General features: G+C 31.7%; 1 protein-coding gene across 1 annotated transcript; it reads right to left on the minus strand.

The window, feature by feature from the left end:
- Nucleotides 1–4,550: 4,550 nt before the first annotated feature.
- Nucleotides 4,551–13,533, minus strand: LOC148227454 (uncharacterized). The gene is made up of 5 exons (XM_088201508.1): nt 13,117–13,533; nt 5,223–5,415; nt 5,016–5,145; nt 4,796–4,943; nt 4,551–4,719 (listed from the first exon to the last, which is right to left on the minus strand). Exons 1-5 carry the CDS (start codon nt 13,268–13,270, stop codon nt 4,670–4,672), a joined length of 675 nt encoding a protein of 224 aa, XP_088057634.1. The 5' UTR covers nt 13,271–13,533; the 3' UTR covers nt 4,551–4,669.
- Nucleotides 13,534–16,278: the final 2,745 nt, after the last annotated feature.

The raw sequence follows: 16,278 nt of genomic DNA on the forward strand, positions 1-16,278 counted from the left end.
GTCGGCTGTGCGCTAACAAAGTACTCCATCTCCGTTCTCAGCCTGAGTCGTCACGATCAACTAATGCCATCGTTTTCCTGGTCACGATTAGTATTGGTGGTCTCTCGGCATCATTGTCTATGTTGGAGACGAAAAATGGACTAAATGGAGAAAGTGGGGATTAAACGGGCTGAGTCGCGCTCCGCTTACTCGGGATCTTTTTGGGGGAGATAAATAAAATGCAGGTAGCACCTGATGTATGCGAGAAAGAAGCGATATATGCGCGTAAGAATATTCGTTGTCTTGCTTGTTCTTGTTTAAGCGGCAATGCTCATTTCTAGGATTTTCGTCTGTGTCACATCCAGCTATAAAAATAAATATTTCGTTCTAATTCGCACAAAATAAAATATATAAAATATGTAATATCACAGTAACTGGTTGTCAACTCCTACAATACGATTGTGTGAGTAAAGCGTATGTGCGTTTTGGATAAAAAGTGGATAGCGTGATGTTCACTGTTGTAAAGCAACAAAAACATGCATATATTTATATTTTATGTGAATTCAAGAGGGTGGAAGCCGCGAAGTCGGGTTGTTGAAAGATTAACAACGTAGAGGTAAACACAAACGGCGATCCTACATAGATTAAGTTCGCTGTTAAACGACTAAACTTCGTATATACTGGTCATTGATTGGCTAGGTACACTGTTCCATATATTTTTAACTTTATATAAATCGAGCATTATCAACAGTTCGCCGGTTAGGTTAGATTCGCCTCTTAGGTTCGCTATCCCATTTTTAAACTTCATATCAATTCACCGGTTACAATAATATTTTTCTTCCAACTTCCTTCCTGGAGTCTTCTAACTCTGATGAAGGTGGGGACACTCTCTTCTTGGAAGAGGTTGTAGAGCTCCCGATTTGATTTGTTTTATTAGGCTGAAATAGTATTTATTTGCTGACACTACTTGTCTCTTGATCTCCTTGCTGACATCATTTGTAGCTGTTAACAGGGTTCCGAGGTATATGAAGTCACTGACACATTCAAAGGTGTACTCGTTCATTTCGAGATTTTCAGGATACTGACTCCTCAAACTAGGCGTAACCGACATGTATTTTGTTTCATTGATCTTCAACCCCATTTCCTGGCTGATAATTCAATGGCGTTAAAGTCTTCTATTCGTGCCTGTTTTGATCTAGCCACTTTATGTATGTCATCAGCGCAGGCGAAGAGTTGTATCGAATTATTATACACACTACCGGTTATATCCAGTTTGGCATCTCGGATTACTTTTTCTATGGCAATGTTGAACAGATTGCACGCTAGAGCGTCACCCTGTCGTAGGCTGTTGAGTGTTCGCAAAGATTTTGATAGATCGTTTTGTACTCTCACTTGGCATTTCTCATTGTGAGTTTCACCAAGGAAATTAGTTTGTTTGGTACACCCTACTGAATAAAAGCTCTCATCATTTACTTCAACTGGACTATAAAACCACATTCGAGATTAGGAAAAGCTAATCTGTGAAGATCGATCAGAATTATACAATTATCACTAATCACGATCTCTTAAAGAATAAAAATAATAAAGTGCTCCATATGGGATTCGAATCCAGATCTTTCAAATATTACTCACAGACTAATACTTTTGTTCATAATTTCCTCACTTTTATCAGTGGTCTAGTTACTTTTCATTTGTAGGGTGTATTGTCTATGAAAATTCGTCCATAGCTTTGATTGAAAATAATAGTTGCAGCAAACATTCTATTGCCAATAGCCGGTTATGTTTTTACTACTCTTATTTGCATTTTATAGTTTGGCTGTTGAATCAAGCAAGACAAGTGCTTTTTATTTAATATTTAATATATAGTTTGTATAAGGAAATGAAAACATTTTAACACTTTATTCAGTTTATTACATCTGAAAATCTGTGGTACATCCAAATGTTGCATATGTTACATTGACAATGTTACGTAAGATACATCCATTTTTAAATATATTAATTACTCTTGTGACACATAACATCAATGTTGTTAATATTTATTAAAACATTATCAAATCCCAATTATTTTATTAAAAAAAGTATGTACCTATAAAACAGTTAGTGTTACTTATATAAATCTTTTTTATGCGAATAGAATAAAAAAACAGCATCAGTTTCCCTGCGTTGTGTTATTATTAATGTAAAGTTCTGTAAATGCAGTGTAGTTCTAAGTCAATAGTGGAATGTATTTTGTAAAATTCTTTTTTTAAATCTATTCGCATAAAAAAAGTATTATTTTTAATAAAATTTTCACAACATCAACACACGGAAGTTGTCGACATAAAATATCAACATTCAATAATCATAAACTGTGATATAAAGTAAAATTTAGTATTCACACAACAATACAATAATATTTGATATACATACATATTAAAATATTATTAAATTAAGGATTTCAATGAAATAATGAATTAATACATGCATAATAATAATAAATTGACTGATCCTTGGATCAAATATACGAACAAGCAATACGTCTAACATAAACATCTATTTTATATATAATTCTTGAGAATACACACCAATGAACATCAATATTTCATAGTATAATATTTTTTATAAATTATTAATTATCGTCGTTGGATTTTATTAAATATATAATAATCAATTTTAAAATGCCAACAAAAAATTACAATTTAAAATTATGTTAACATCGTTGTATGAAAATTTAGAACGCAACTGTCATCGCAATGACTAAATATGGGATTCATGAAAAGGGTCGAAAAAATGTGCCACTTCATGATGACTATCTTTGATCAATGAATCAAAAACGCCACTCTTCTATTTAAAAAAAAATGTAATTTCATTACAGACATATTTTAAGATAAAAAAGACTAGTTAACTGATTTGTTAAGGATTGTATCCAATTTCTTTAGTATATTCAACTAGAACATGTTTATATATTTATATAAATACATATATACTTATGTATACATACTTTTTTGTAACACAAGTTAAAATTAACTCATATGGTGCTATACAATAAATGTATTATATAAATACTGCGTTGATAAATTTCACAGAGCTGTAATGCACATGTTAGTTAATTCGGATAAGACAAATTAATCTTGTTGATTAAACAGTATTGATGCGTTTTTATTTATATTTTTTGGCATACTGTAGAATTTATCAGCGCAGCAGCAACACAAGTGTTAAAATCGATAAAAATCTCAATTCCTCTTTAAAAAGATTAAAATTTTCACTACTTTTGTCTACCATTCGCATCATTCAAATAATCATTTGTAGCCTCTCACACACCAACTAAACTAAATAATATTCAACTCAATAGCTGCACCACTCGTAAACAGTAAGAGGAAAACAATATAACGATATAATAGTAATAAAATATTTTCTATATTTGGCATTAATAGGACAAATATATTTTAAGTTGGCTAAATGCCTTAAAAGCTCTGTTTTCCTTAATTCTCTTAAACTAACAATAACAAATATCTCATCGTCGTCTTTTATAATCGTCTGTCAACTTAAACTTCGATCGCTGGTAAGTCACCGATGGATCCAATTCCGTTCGAGTCTGAGTTGTTCGAGAGGAGCTCGATTTAAAATTAAATTCTGTACATATAACATTTCAGCAGTTTTGTTCAATCGAGTTAAAACGCAATCTAATTGGTCTCTTGTTATTTTGGCACTCTATACATATCACGTGAGTAAATTAAAAACTTTTTTACACATAAATGCTAGGATCTAATCTGCGATTAAAGAATAGCACTTATGATTAATTAAAATATAACATTACAATTATCGAGTAACTCTTTATAAGAAAAAATTATAACAATCTTACATAGTTAATAAAAACATATTCCACTAGACAAAACTGCTGAAAGGCGGTTAAAAGTATACAAAACGCTATTGACAGATTACGCCTGGCAAAATCAACTCAAGCGATCGGTGGTATTTCTCGACGAGCAAAAAATTATCACAAACTGTCGATCCACATATTTATGGGCTGACTATTAAAATCCACTCGATCGTCGAAAGTAAATTTCGCCAACCGTAAACCTACATTTTACGATACTAATTAAAAAGTGACTGATTTTTGCAAATTCACAAAGCGAAGAAATTAAAATAAAACAATATGACTAATGCTTTTGAATATTCCTTCGTTTTATATTATAACCTAATATATTATTAATTAAAAAAATTCGTAATAACTCCTCGGTGCTCTTTACGTCAGTGTTATAGTAATAGTTTTTATTATTCTTCATTAAAATATATACTTATAAATCACAATTGCCTTATAAAATCTTACGTTCGTGAAATTCGTCTCCTCGTGTTTTAAAAATAATTTATAAGTGAAGAGTTGGGATACTATCCATTATTATACTTAGTTGCCATATCAAAATACTTCTTTTTTATTAATAATATATATATATATATATTATAGAATAGAATGGGATAAGTTGCGAGGTGGCATCTTCGTAATTTTATAAAACAAAATACTTACACCTAATTCAACATATTTTATAAATACATAATACTCAAACAAAACGTCTGTGAAATAAATGTGCCAAACGGTTTCATGAATCATGTAATAGTAAATCCATAAAATAATTAAATTAGATAGATGTACATTTAATTACCACATTTATACGACGTTACATCATAGATATATAAATCAACACATATCTTCTTACATCTTCAAAAGACTCGCCACCAAAAAGTTTTCAATGACTAGTTGAGCTGACAAAGATAAACACATAATTTAAAATTAAGTAATTTAACATATTTATATTCCATATATATGAATAAGGTTTACCCATTTTGCTACCGTTGGTTGTAGCGATTCCGTAAGCATCCTGATCGCACTCATTGGTGAGCGTCAGATCGGCTCCTTTCAAGAGCAATTCATAGCATGCAAAAGGATAGTCTCCTCCGGCAGCATACATCAGGGCAGTGTTACCACCCTGAAAGCCCCGAAGAAAAATGAAATTATTTCTGAAGTGAAATAATTAAATTGTTATGTCGGTATATATTACGTTATCTTGGTGGTTAACGTCTGCTCCTTCTTTCAGTAGGATTCTAAGGACATCGTGATGGCCACCAGCAGCCGCCAGCAAAAGAGCAGTTTCACCCTCTAATCCGATACTGTTAACGGATGCGCCGCTTCTATAAAATAAACTCGATAGATTAATAATTTACAAACATAATTTAAACTAGTTTTACTAAATGTTAGAATTAATTACACAAGCAAGTTTGTTGTAGCAGATACTTGTCCGTATGCAGCCGCCCAATGCAGACCGGTCAATCCATTTTCATCCAGTACATCGATATTCTTTTCCAAGAGTATCTCGTCTTTCGTGATTTCGCCTCGCCCTGCTCGATTATGAAAACTCGTATCAGGTTCTTGCAACTCAGGGGTTTTGGCTTGAGTATTACCTATGTAAATTTATATGATTATTATTGAAGTATAGATACAAAATGAATTATAAATGCCAAAATATATCTTACATATTCTTTTAAAATAATGTTAAAAATTGACTATGTTAACGTAGTTAGTTATGTATGTGAGTCGACAAGAGCGAGTAAAATGAAAACTTTATAAATTATTTATATCGTAATTTATAGAATAAAAAATGTAGTGTTGAAAAGCACTAAAAATCACTGGGAGTGAAATTCAAGGTGGAACTAAAAATGTTTGCTGCACAACTCGTGTCAGACATACATCACCATATTGAACTTTCATTCGTCAATTCACTACTCAAAAAACGAATAACTTTGACGCGTCTTGCAAATGCGGTAGCCATTATTATCTACAGCCTTTACATTACATGAATAATTTGTACTGCCAATATTCATACTCTACATTGCCAATTTACAGGACAATAAAATGTATTTTGAATTCTATTGCAATTATAGGTTTTCATTTGACTCATTCTCGTATACAAAAGTCAATAATTTTGAATCATTTTATTTTCTATACTTTTACAAACATGACCAAGACATCAAACTGTTATTTTTTTCGTTCCAGTTCAATTAAAAAAATGTGTATCGGTTCGGTTCTAGAATAAATATCGGGTTTTACAGTTTTCAGTTCAGCTTCGAGTGATTATTTTTTAATGTTTTTATTTGTATTAAAAATTAATTTTCTTCCATATTTTAAAATATTTTATTTCTTTTATTGTTTATAAGCAAACTGTATTAATTGATAATTGAAATAATTAATTAAAGGCATAATAATTAGAACTATAAGTATATAATATATGATAACAATATAATTCATTCAACGAAACATATGTAAACAAAGCAAATTCCTATATTTACGGTTGAAGTAAACAGGATTCTTAAGTTAAATTTATTTATAATCAAAAAAGATTAAAGTTTCCTCTAATTATTGATATATCTTCCAATGTATTTTCTTATAAATTATTTCGATTCTTGCAAAATGTACTTTTAAGCCTTTCAACACTAACTTGTGTTGCTGAAGCTCCTAAAACTACCATTGCAATTTTATATAAATGAGGATATGTATTTTTATTTTCCTCGCAAAATTCTAAAATATGTTTTTATTCAGCCTAATATATAATATAGTACATGGTTAAAGTTATTCAATATGAATTAAATGTCCATATCTGTAAATAATAGTAAATCTATGTGTCTCTAATGCCATTTCTTTACTTCCTAAAAAATCGTTTACCTTTTCATCGGTTGTATCACTATAAGTGCTTATTCATTTGTGATGGATATTGATTTCTTTAAAAGTTATAATTTGTTCCAAATATTTTTCAAATGTTGCACAACTTGCATTTTTTGTGGCTGCGTGCTTGAAATAAATCGATATTTTTTTTCTGGTTCGGCTCCGGTTTGACAAAAATAACGATTTTTCAGGTTTTTAGTTCAGTTCCGGTTCGAAACCCTGATCGTGATAATGAAATAAAAATGTTTGATTTTTTTATTTTCTAAATGTAGTCAGTAAAATTGTTCAAATGCAAAAATCAATATAACTATACAATTATCGCTAGTGTTATATTCTCAGTGGCACTATGACATGACTTGAATAATATCATATCTAACTATTGTATATTACTGGTTGAGTTCTGTTGAATTTTAGAAGAATAATGTGCTAATATCTAAATAAATATACTACTGCATAAAGACGTATCTCATTGTTTCTAAAATCATCTTAGAGGACCAACATTTTCAACAAATTTTGCTACTAAACTCACTTACAAATTTTAATGACTAACTTTTAAAATTAAATTGTGCGGCAATGATCAAATTCTTTGATATCTTCTCATACTGACACGAGTTGATGGTGTCAGTGTTTACAGTAGATCGTTTGCCAAATATAGACTCAATGTCAACACTGATATAACTGAATACATGAGATGTTAACCAAACGAGCTCCAACGATAACATAATCATTCAGCTTAGCGTTTGTACGTGCGCACTTGTTAAACTAGGTAATTCTGCACGTCAACTTGTACTGATTTTTATTTTAAAACCCTTTTACGATTAAGTTGTATAATAAAATTTATCACGCGCTCTTTAGCAGATGCAAAAATGTAAATGCGCAGTATGATAAGAATGATGGAAAGGGACAATGATGGTGCACAATGAGGAGATAATGGAACAAATTGAGTCGTCCAGTAGCAGAGTGGTCTAACTGTAAATTGATCGAATGGAGATAATGGGGAGCGAAGCGACGCAGTTTAAACACTTCCACGCTTTGAATTGGTTTGGCCTATGGAGAGTTGTGATTGCACACACGTATTTAATTTAATCAACCTATTTTCGGCTCTTGGGATCAAAAATCGAATCGATCTTTCGGAGGCATTTCTTCTTTCAAGGTTTAAAACGCTTGTTTGCACTCTGAACGTATCTTATGAAAGCAAACATTCGAGCGCGACGCGAGAGTGGCTCGTAAACATTTCAAATTGTCTCGTTACAATGTTTTGATGAACACATAGTCATGTCCTATCGAAGGAGATTTTTACTGCAAACGACTGAGTTGACCTTTCGTAAGTAACGGGCAAACCCATTGTCAAGGTTTAATACGCTTATTTGCAATACAAGTGCATTCATTGGGGGGAAATGTCGAGTTGGGCTCGTCAACTTGAAAGTGGTTCATAAGCATTCAATAGTGTTACAATGAAACCGCATTAATGCAACAACTTTGCAGTTGGCAGCAATAGAATGGCATTGACGCGGGTTGAGATTTATATACCATTAGTTCAAAAATAGGTTTCCAAGTACGAAAACTAAAACTTTCAACACAATTGCAAGGAAATTTTTCATTTGAAAGTTACACTTTTTAGCAGTGACCTTCGTTTACTGGTTAGAGTTTACGTGCAATTTTAATCTGGATATATTTAAACTAGATTGGTTAAATTGAAATGGGTCAACGTCTATTACCGTACATTGCATAAAATTAGATTTCTGAAATTATTTTTTGAAAAATTTAAAAGATATCTCAGCTTCGATTCAGGATGTATTAGAACTAGAATCGATCTCATATGTGTAATTTTAATGTCTCTACTATATAGTTCAATAAATTAAAGTGATTTTCAGCCTTGAACTATATAAAACAACTATATTACAAGGCTCTAAGGTTCACGGCACCTTTAGGTGCCAAATGCATATTGGCGATTTTCTTGATGGCATCTATAAATGCCATCCATGTTCAAATGGTTTAAAGATTAGTATTTTAAAATCAAACAAAATTATATTTAAAAAAATAATTTTAAAGTACTTTACTACAAATGTAGATGTGGCACAGACATTAAATTAAGTTTGCGAAATGGACCCATGCAAAAATTTTATGTGTGGGTGTCACATGATATATCACTGGACATATTAAGTACACGTATTTCTTTGAGGGTGGTGAGACAAGACAAAAACATAATCCTTTCTTGCACTGAATGGTGACGGGAACTCAGAAGTTAATAATGCTTTGTGTATAAAGGGTATCGTACATTATGTGTTGCTGGAACGAGACCAAACAAGCAATCCCGGACATTATTGTCAACAACATGTCACATTAAACTGGCCATTAATAAGAAAATGGCCGGAACTTATCAATGGAAAGGGTGTCTGATAAAAAGAATTGGCATAATTTGTTTCTCATGCATTAGATCCTTTGTCATCTGATAATGAAATATTTAATTAAATGATAAACAAAGGATTTGCATTAAAATCACTATATACGGACAATTGAGAATTTTAGTCATGTTGTTTAGCAATGAAGGTGAGGATACAGGACGAAAGTGGTGTTTGAGTCGTAAATTTTGTGCACTATGTTACAATTTCTTTGTTCTCAATATGAAATATGTTATTGAAAATACGTCGTTTTAAGTGTAAAATAAAAGTTGAGAGTCAAAATGAGATAACAGGGGGCACTATTGTGCGAGGAACAAAGACTAAGGGGCGCTGCTCTTCACAACTATTCACCCCCGGTTCTGTCACACTGTAATTTATTGAAAAATCGTTAAAAATTAGCTTCTATGGAAAACATTTACTGACGTCAAACCTGTAATTTCAGCTTATCAAAGGAAAACATTATTTTCGACAATATAAATAAACTTATAGAAAAATATTGAAAATGTGTTAGGGTTAAGGGATATTGAAAAGAAAAAATTAATTTGTTTTTTACCCTTGCTCCCCATTATTTCGAAAATAACTTGACCTCTCTTATGTTAATTATTTCAATTAAAATATTAAGGCAACATAAATGTTTTTTTTTCATTCCTTTTTAGAAGCCTTACATATTGTCGATGAAAAGAAATTGCGTAATTATTTTCTTTCTCCAAAAATTCACATAAAAATCGCAATAAACCAACGACTAGTTATGTAATCTATCACTAGGTAGAGATTCAGCACTAAGGTGGTATTTTATTTGCTAATTATGTGTAATATGTTTTCGTTTCTTTGTTCTCGATATGGAATATATTGTTGAAAATCTATCTTTTTAGGCGTAGATTTGAAGATTGAAAGTGACTACGAGATATAGGCATAAAATGGCAATGCCTCTATATGAAATAACAAAGCAAAACGTGGGTGACATGCGACCCATAGAAGAGCAGTATAATGCTTTGTATTTCGATGTAAATTACATTTTTTTAGAATATAACATTTCATAAATAAGAAACAAAGGATTTGTGTTAAGTTCACAAGATATAATCGATTTATGAATGTAGTCATGAAAGCAGAATTTAAATCGTAAAATTTGTGCAATATACTACCGTTTATTTGTTCTCTACGTGGTAGTTTTTGGTACTGATTTGAAGATTAAGTAACAGCGCTCTTTTATGAGGAACAAAGACAACACATCAGTCCCACACAACTCATATCAGTGCAATAATGACCGATTACAAAATAAATGTTATTTATTATAGAATGTTGAATGTCGAATTTGTGATGAATCAGTTAATATGCTTCTTGAAGATTTCAGGATTTGAAGTTAAATGAGTGACTAAGTAAACTAAGCGAGGTGCTTCATGAATCTACGTTTAGCCCTTTGAGTAATGAGTTAATTTATACACATTTGTTAGTTTGTTAGTATACACCCGGGAGTATATTATTTGTATTAAATGTTATAATACTTTTTTCAACACTTTTCTACTATTAAATTTCGTTAATTTATTTTATATATTTTTCGTGTATTTATTTTTTACATCATGTTCATTTATTTTGCACTCTTTGATTTAGTGATATTATTTTCTATATAAATCATTTACATTAAATCAAATAAAAAAATATTGTTGAAAACGGTGAAAGATCGACCACTGTACATGTACGGCGATTTCGTTCAAAGGGTTAATGCCCAAAAGGTTAGCTTTCACCAAAGTTCAGAATATAAGTAATCGGTGTCTTTATTAATTGTAGTAAGCTGATAATAAAAATTGAACTCATATGTATTTATTAACTGTGAGATAATGCTTAGCATTTTTAGATTTTATTAAATTTAGTATTAACACTAGGTTTAATATATTTGTATAATTCAAATATAAAAAGGAGTAAAAAAACCCAGAGAAAATACTGTCTGATACAAAGCAAATCGGAATATTAATCAGAAACTCGTCAATATGACGGGTGGCGTAAACCTAGTGTTAAACATAAGATTCGCTATTAAATCATAATATACGAGCCATTGATTAGAGAATGTTGTGCAATATGTTACTTTTTTTTGTTCTCGATGTGGAATATATAGTTTAAAATACAACGTTTTAAGTGTAGATTTTAAGATCGAAAATCAATATATTATATGTAGGTCATAAAATGGTGGCGCCCCTATATGAGCAACAAAGACGACACGTATTTTCCAATGTAAAGTTATAAATTGAATTTATCCATCAGCTAATAAGCTCATTAATTGCGCAATAGCTGACCAAAGTTCGGAATATAGACAATAGGTGTCTTGTGAGTTGTAGCGAGCTGTAGATACTAATAATAAAAATATAGACCTATGTATGTTGAAGTTTAAAATAATGGGTAGTTTTTAGAGCTCCAATATAAGATCCTTTGTTTCAAGAACATAAAATTTCAGTAAATAATTAGCAAAGGATTCGCGATAAAATCACAATATATGATCAATTGATGATTATAATCATCTTAATGTCGTTTGAATCGTATTTTTTTGCAATACGCTAATGTTTCTTTGTTCTTTATGGGAATAATGTATTTGTTAAAAATACGTCACTTTAGGTATAAGTTTGAAGATGGAGTCGAAACGGTAGGGCATAAAATGGCGGCGCCCCTATATGAGCAACAAAGGCAATACGCAAATGCCACACAACTCATATACAGCAAATTTGTGTTTATTGCACAAAAGGTAGCGAGCTGTAGAGATAATAAATAAATGACAATTTTTAACCTTTTGAGAGTAGTGAGATAGTTTATAGACATTTGTTAATTTGTTAGTATACACCTGGGAGTGAGTTAATTAATGTATTGCATTTATAGTAAATTATAGAAAAAAACAGTGATTTTAAAAGTTTTATTGTCTTCCTTTATTTTACTACTTTTTTGAGTTAGTATGTTTTAATTATTAAATTTCCTTAATTTATTTTATATATTTCATTATTCGGTTTTTGTGGATTTCTGTTTATTAATTCAGAAGCTCTCTTTTTATATTTATAACATATTTTCAGTTATGATAATTTATTTCGTACTCTTTAATTTATTGGCATTATATTGTTTTATTTAAAAAATATTTCCATTAAGAAAAATAAATATATAAATATAATGTTTTTCATTTTTTCAGTTACTTATTTAAATATATAATTATCTGGGGTACTTGAGGTACCAGTAGAGTGAAAGATCGAAGGGTTAAAGGCTGAAATATTAGATCCTTTGTTTAAAAAACATAAGATTTGAGTGAATAACTAGCAAAGAACATAATACATATATGATTAGCTGATGATTGTAATCTTTTTAGTGGCGTTTGAATCGTAAATTTTGTGCAATATGTTAATGTTTCTTTGTTCTCGATAGGAAACATGTCTTTGAAAATGGGCCATTTTAAGCATTAATATAAAGATTAAAAGTCAAATTAAGATAAAGGGCATAAAATGGTAGCAACAAAGACGGAACTTATAGTGGCGAAAATGTTTTTAAAAACGAGTTTTCACCAAAGTTGAAAAAGCATAACAGGTGTTATTAAATTATAAACGAAGAAAATTTATGATCATTTAAATAATATTAGTGGTGTTTGATAGGTAAATTTTGAGCAATATGTTACAGTTTCTTTGTTCTCAATATGTAATATGGTATTGATGATCCGTCGTTTAATGCGTAAATTAGAAGATCGAGAGTCCAAACGAGATATAGGGGCCGAAACAAAGACGACATAAAAGGGGATGAAACAAAGACACGCCTTTTGAACAACGACGCAGTTGTGTAAAATGCAATAAAAAAGGCGTAAAATATAGCGAATATAGGGCGCAATACTTGAGGATTATTTTGACGTTTGATATGATGACATTTGTCGAATGCGTGTCAGTGTGTTAGCAGTGAGACGGTCGAGGGGTCGAAACAAAGGAAACAAAGGGATGCACGGGCGGGGTGCGAAAGCGGGCGCGAAGCGGTCGGATCGGGGCAGTCGGGGTACGCGCGAAGATCTGCAACAAAGGAAGAATATACCTCGCTGCAGGTTGGTGAGGACGGTGCAGTGCAGAGGGCGATATGGCAGGAAGGCCGACTTCCGGAGCGCGTCCGTCAAGTTGGGGGCCCAGCGCGGGTGCGGGGGCGCCGGCGGCGGCGGGACGCCTCCCTCCTCCATGCCGCCCACCGTCATTCCGAGTCGAAAGGAGCGCCGCCGAACGGGACGAGAGCGAAACGCGGACGCCCACCGTCGCTAGACCGACCGACTGCCAGCTGCCCGGTCGCCGGACTGCGGTGTTGCCGCACCGACACTTCTATTCTTCGCAGCTTTTTCAATTATTTTTTACTTTTCTGCGATGGCAACTCTCACCCGTGCGAGATTGATTATCGAATCCGAAAAAAAGCTGAGGCCGTAACGACGCGATCGACGACCAGCGACCAGCGACCAGTTCCGAACTACTGCGTAATATGCACTTATCGTACATTCGTGTAGCCATTTTCGCAACTAATATCATAATTATATTTTTACATTAGTAAGGACGAATTATTACAGTTTTTCTATAGCAATCCAATACGACATCTTGAAAGTTAAAAAAAAACTGTTATTTTTAGTGATATTTTTCGGTTCATTTTTTACGACTCCGACTTCTTTTCATAATTTTCTTTAGCACGCTAAGTGCGCTGAAGATAATAATAAGCGAAATTGGAAATTTTCTACGGGATATGTGTTGCTTTAAAATGTTAAGAAATAATAAAAAAATATTATCATACAAGGATCATAAAACGTAAATTCAACGTATTTTTTGGCTATGTATATATAATATAATACAATACAAACATTTTGAAAATATCAAAGGACACTAAAAATAAAAAGGCCATATTGGAATTTTTCTTCGAGAAGATTGCTGTAGGTAGCTAAAAAATGGTCATTCCAGAATTGTTTGTTCAAGGAGGGCAAATAAAGGTAAAAGGAGTACAAACAAATTAAGGAAGACGTTTGGTCACCTCACCAACATATAATTACTTTCAAAATTCAAAATACAAATTAAAATGCAAATTACAGTTATAAACAAGTTATATAAGAACAAAGTAATTTTGTATCAATTTACAAAAATATTCTTTACATCTGGGACCGCTGTGGCTGCCAACAACGCATTCCGTCCAAACTCTTTGACTACCCAACTTAACTTAAAGCCGAATACAACGATGTTGACAGTATTGCCACTATGCGAAACAGATTACATTCAATCAAGTGTTGCAATGTTTGTATCCAAAAATACGTCAATCTCTTTTTTTTATGTATTTTTTAATCTCAAAATTTTTCCATCCTCGTTTGTTTCCACCCGAAAACTCCGTTTCTTCCGGGTAATAATAGTTGAAGAGAAATTACTTACCACGCTTAAAATAATCAAATCCGATTTAAGAGCTTCTAAACGCTGAGTTATTAGAAGCAATTATTTTTTAAGTTTAAATCACGGATAAAAAAAAATTAGATTTACATTTAGTCAAACTGGCAAAATAAAACCAATGAAACAAGACTTTTCCTTCACGAGTATGTTTATTAAATTTGTTATTTTTATTCATTTAAATATGTCTCTATATATGTATATATGTATACAGATATTCAGAGCCTGGTTCCAACCCCCACCCCCCATTACACATAAAATATTTAGATAAATTGCATATCAGTAATGTTAAAACAACATTTCAAAACCGTTTCGGTATTTGAGAAGGTTGACTAAGCAATTAGTTATTGTTTTGTACATTTCAAAAGCACTTGCGGTATCACTAAGTCGTATCACTAATCTTAATAACGAATACTTTTAGTATCACTGAACTGCTAAAACTATTAATTAGTAGATTCCACCGATGTGTGGATAAAGAAACAAAATATAAATGCTTTGAACAAATTTGAAATAATGTACTGCTTCTAAACAAGTCTCCGAAGCACAATTCCCAATTTTTAAAAATACCTTTCAGATGTTGCAACATTAGTTGCTAATGATAATTTAAGTAATTATGCGGCAATTACTTCTGAAGAACTAGTCGAAATGGTGGAGTACTTAATTATTAACTATTCGGTGAATTCTCTAATTGATGAAATTTTGGAAATGTATGTCTTAAGCGTGGATTTTAACATGAATATTTGAAGAGGTAAATGTTAAAATAGATCTTCATTAACTAATGATTACCAATTCGAAAAGTAATGCACCTGTTGTTCACTTAGTAACAAACAAACGAAAAAAATATTAAAATACAATATCGAATCAATGACGACGAAAAGTCTGCAGCAGCTGAGATAAGGTCAAAATTACCCCATAGATGATGACCCCAACATCGGTGGTCGAAACGTCGGCAAACAAGATGCGAGTAAGAAAAGGTGTGATACGCAAGCCCTCACATGTCAAAAAGCTAAGTAACGTGTTGTATAAATACGTTAAAAATTTAAAAGACAACACAAAAATACACGTAAATTTGAAGAAGAGTTTTGTTCAAATTTAATTTAGATCGGCTTAAAACCGGTAACCAAGTCCTATCCGAAATTGCCTACGGGTCGTTTATTTTATTTAGTGATATATTGCTTTTAATTTCGATTACGTTAATCTTCTTATTATTTACATTAAATCAATATAGTTCCACTTTCTGAGCGTTCGTGGCAGTGGACAATTGGGTGATGATCTTCTGGACGATACGATAATAATGCAATACAATTAAATATGTAATGCAAATCCTTTTTTTATCGTTTTATTTATTAACACGGCGCTATTATTAATTAATTAACACGACTTACTACATATTAAAATATAAAATTATACATACGTACATACGGAAATATTATATCTAATTCTAGAAAATGTTTCTTCTGTAGTAAAAGGAATAGAGGCCGTTTAAGAGTTGTCACTGTTTTATTTTGTTTATTACTTAATAAGACTATTAAAACATACACAAAATTATTTTATATAATAAATGAAATGTGGCCTTTACTTGATCCTGAAAATATAAATGTTGATATGAAATTGCAATTCATCAAGCTTTGCTTATTTCCACGAGCTAACGTAAGTGGTTGCTTTTTTTCATCTGGCATAAAATCTTCGAAATTTAGCTTTATATTATTATCTTTTGATCGGATACAATTCTGATGCGCTATTTTCTTTAAATTCAAAACTGATTTACTTGTATTTGTTCCAGAACAAGATATAC

This window comes from Plectrocnemia conspersa, unplaced genomic scaffold, assembly GCF_051122295.1.
Source record: "Plectrocnemia conspersa isolate PC_06_02 unplaced genomic scaffold, ASM5112229v1 ptg000013l, whole genome shotgun sequence".
Classification (NCBI taxonomy): Eukaryota; Metazoa; Arthropoda; class Insecta; order Trichoptera; family Polycentropodidae; genus Plectrocnemia; species Plectrocnemia conspersa.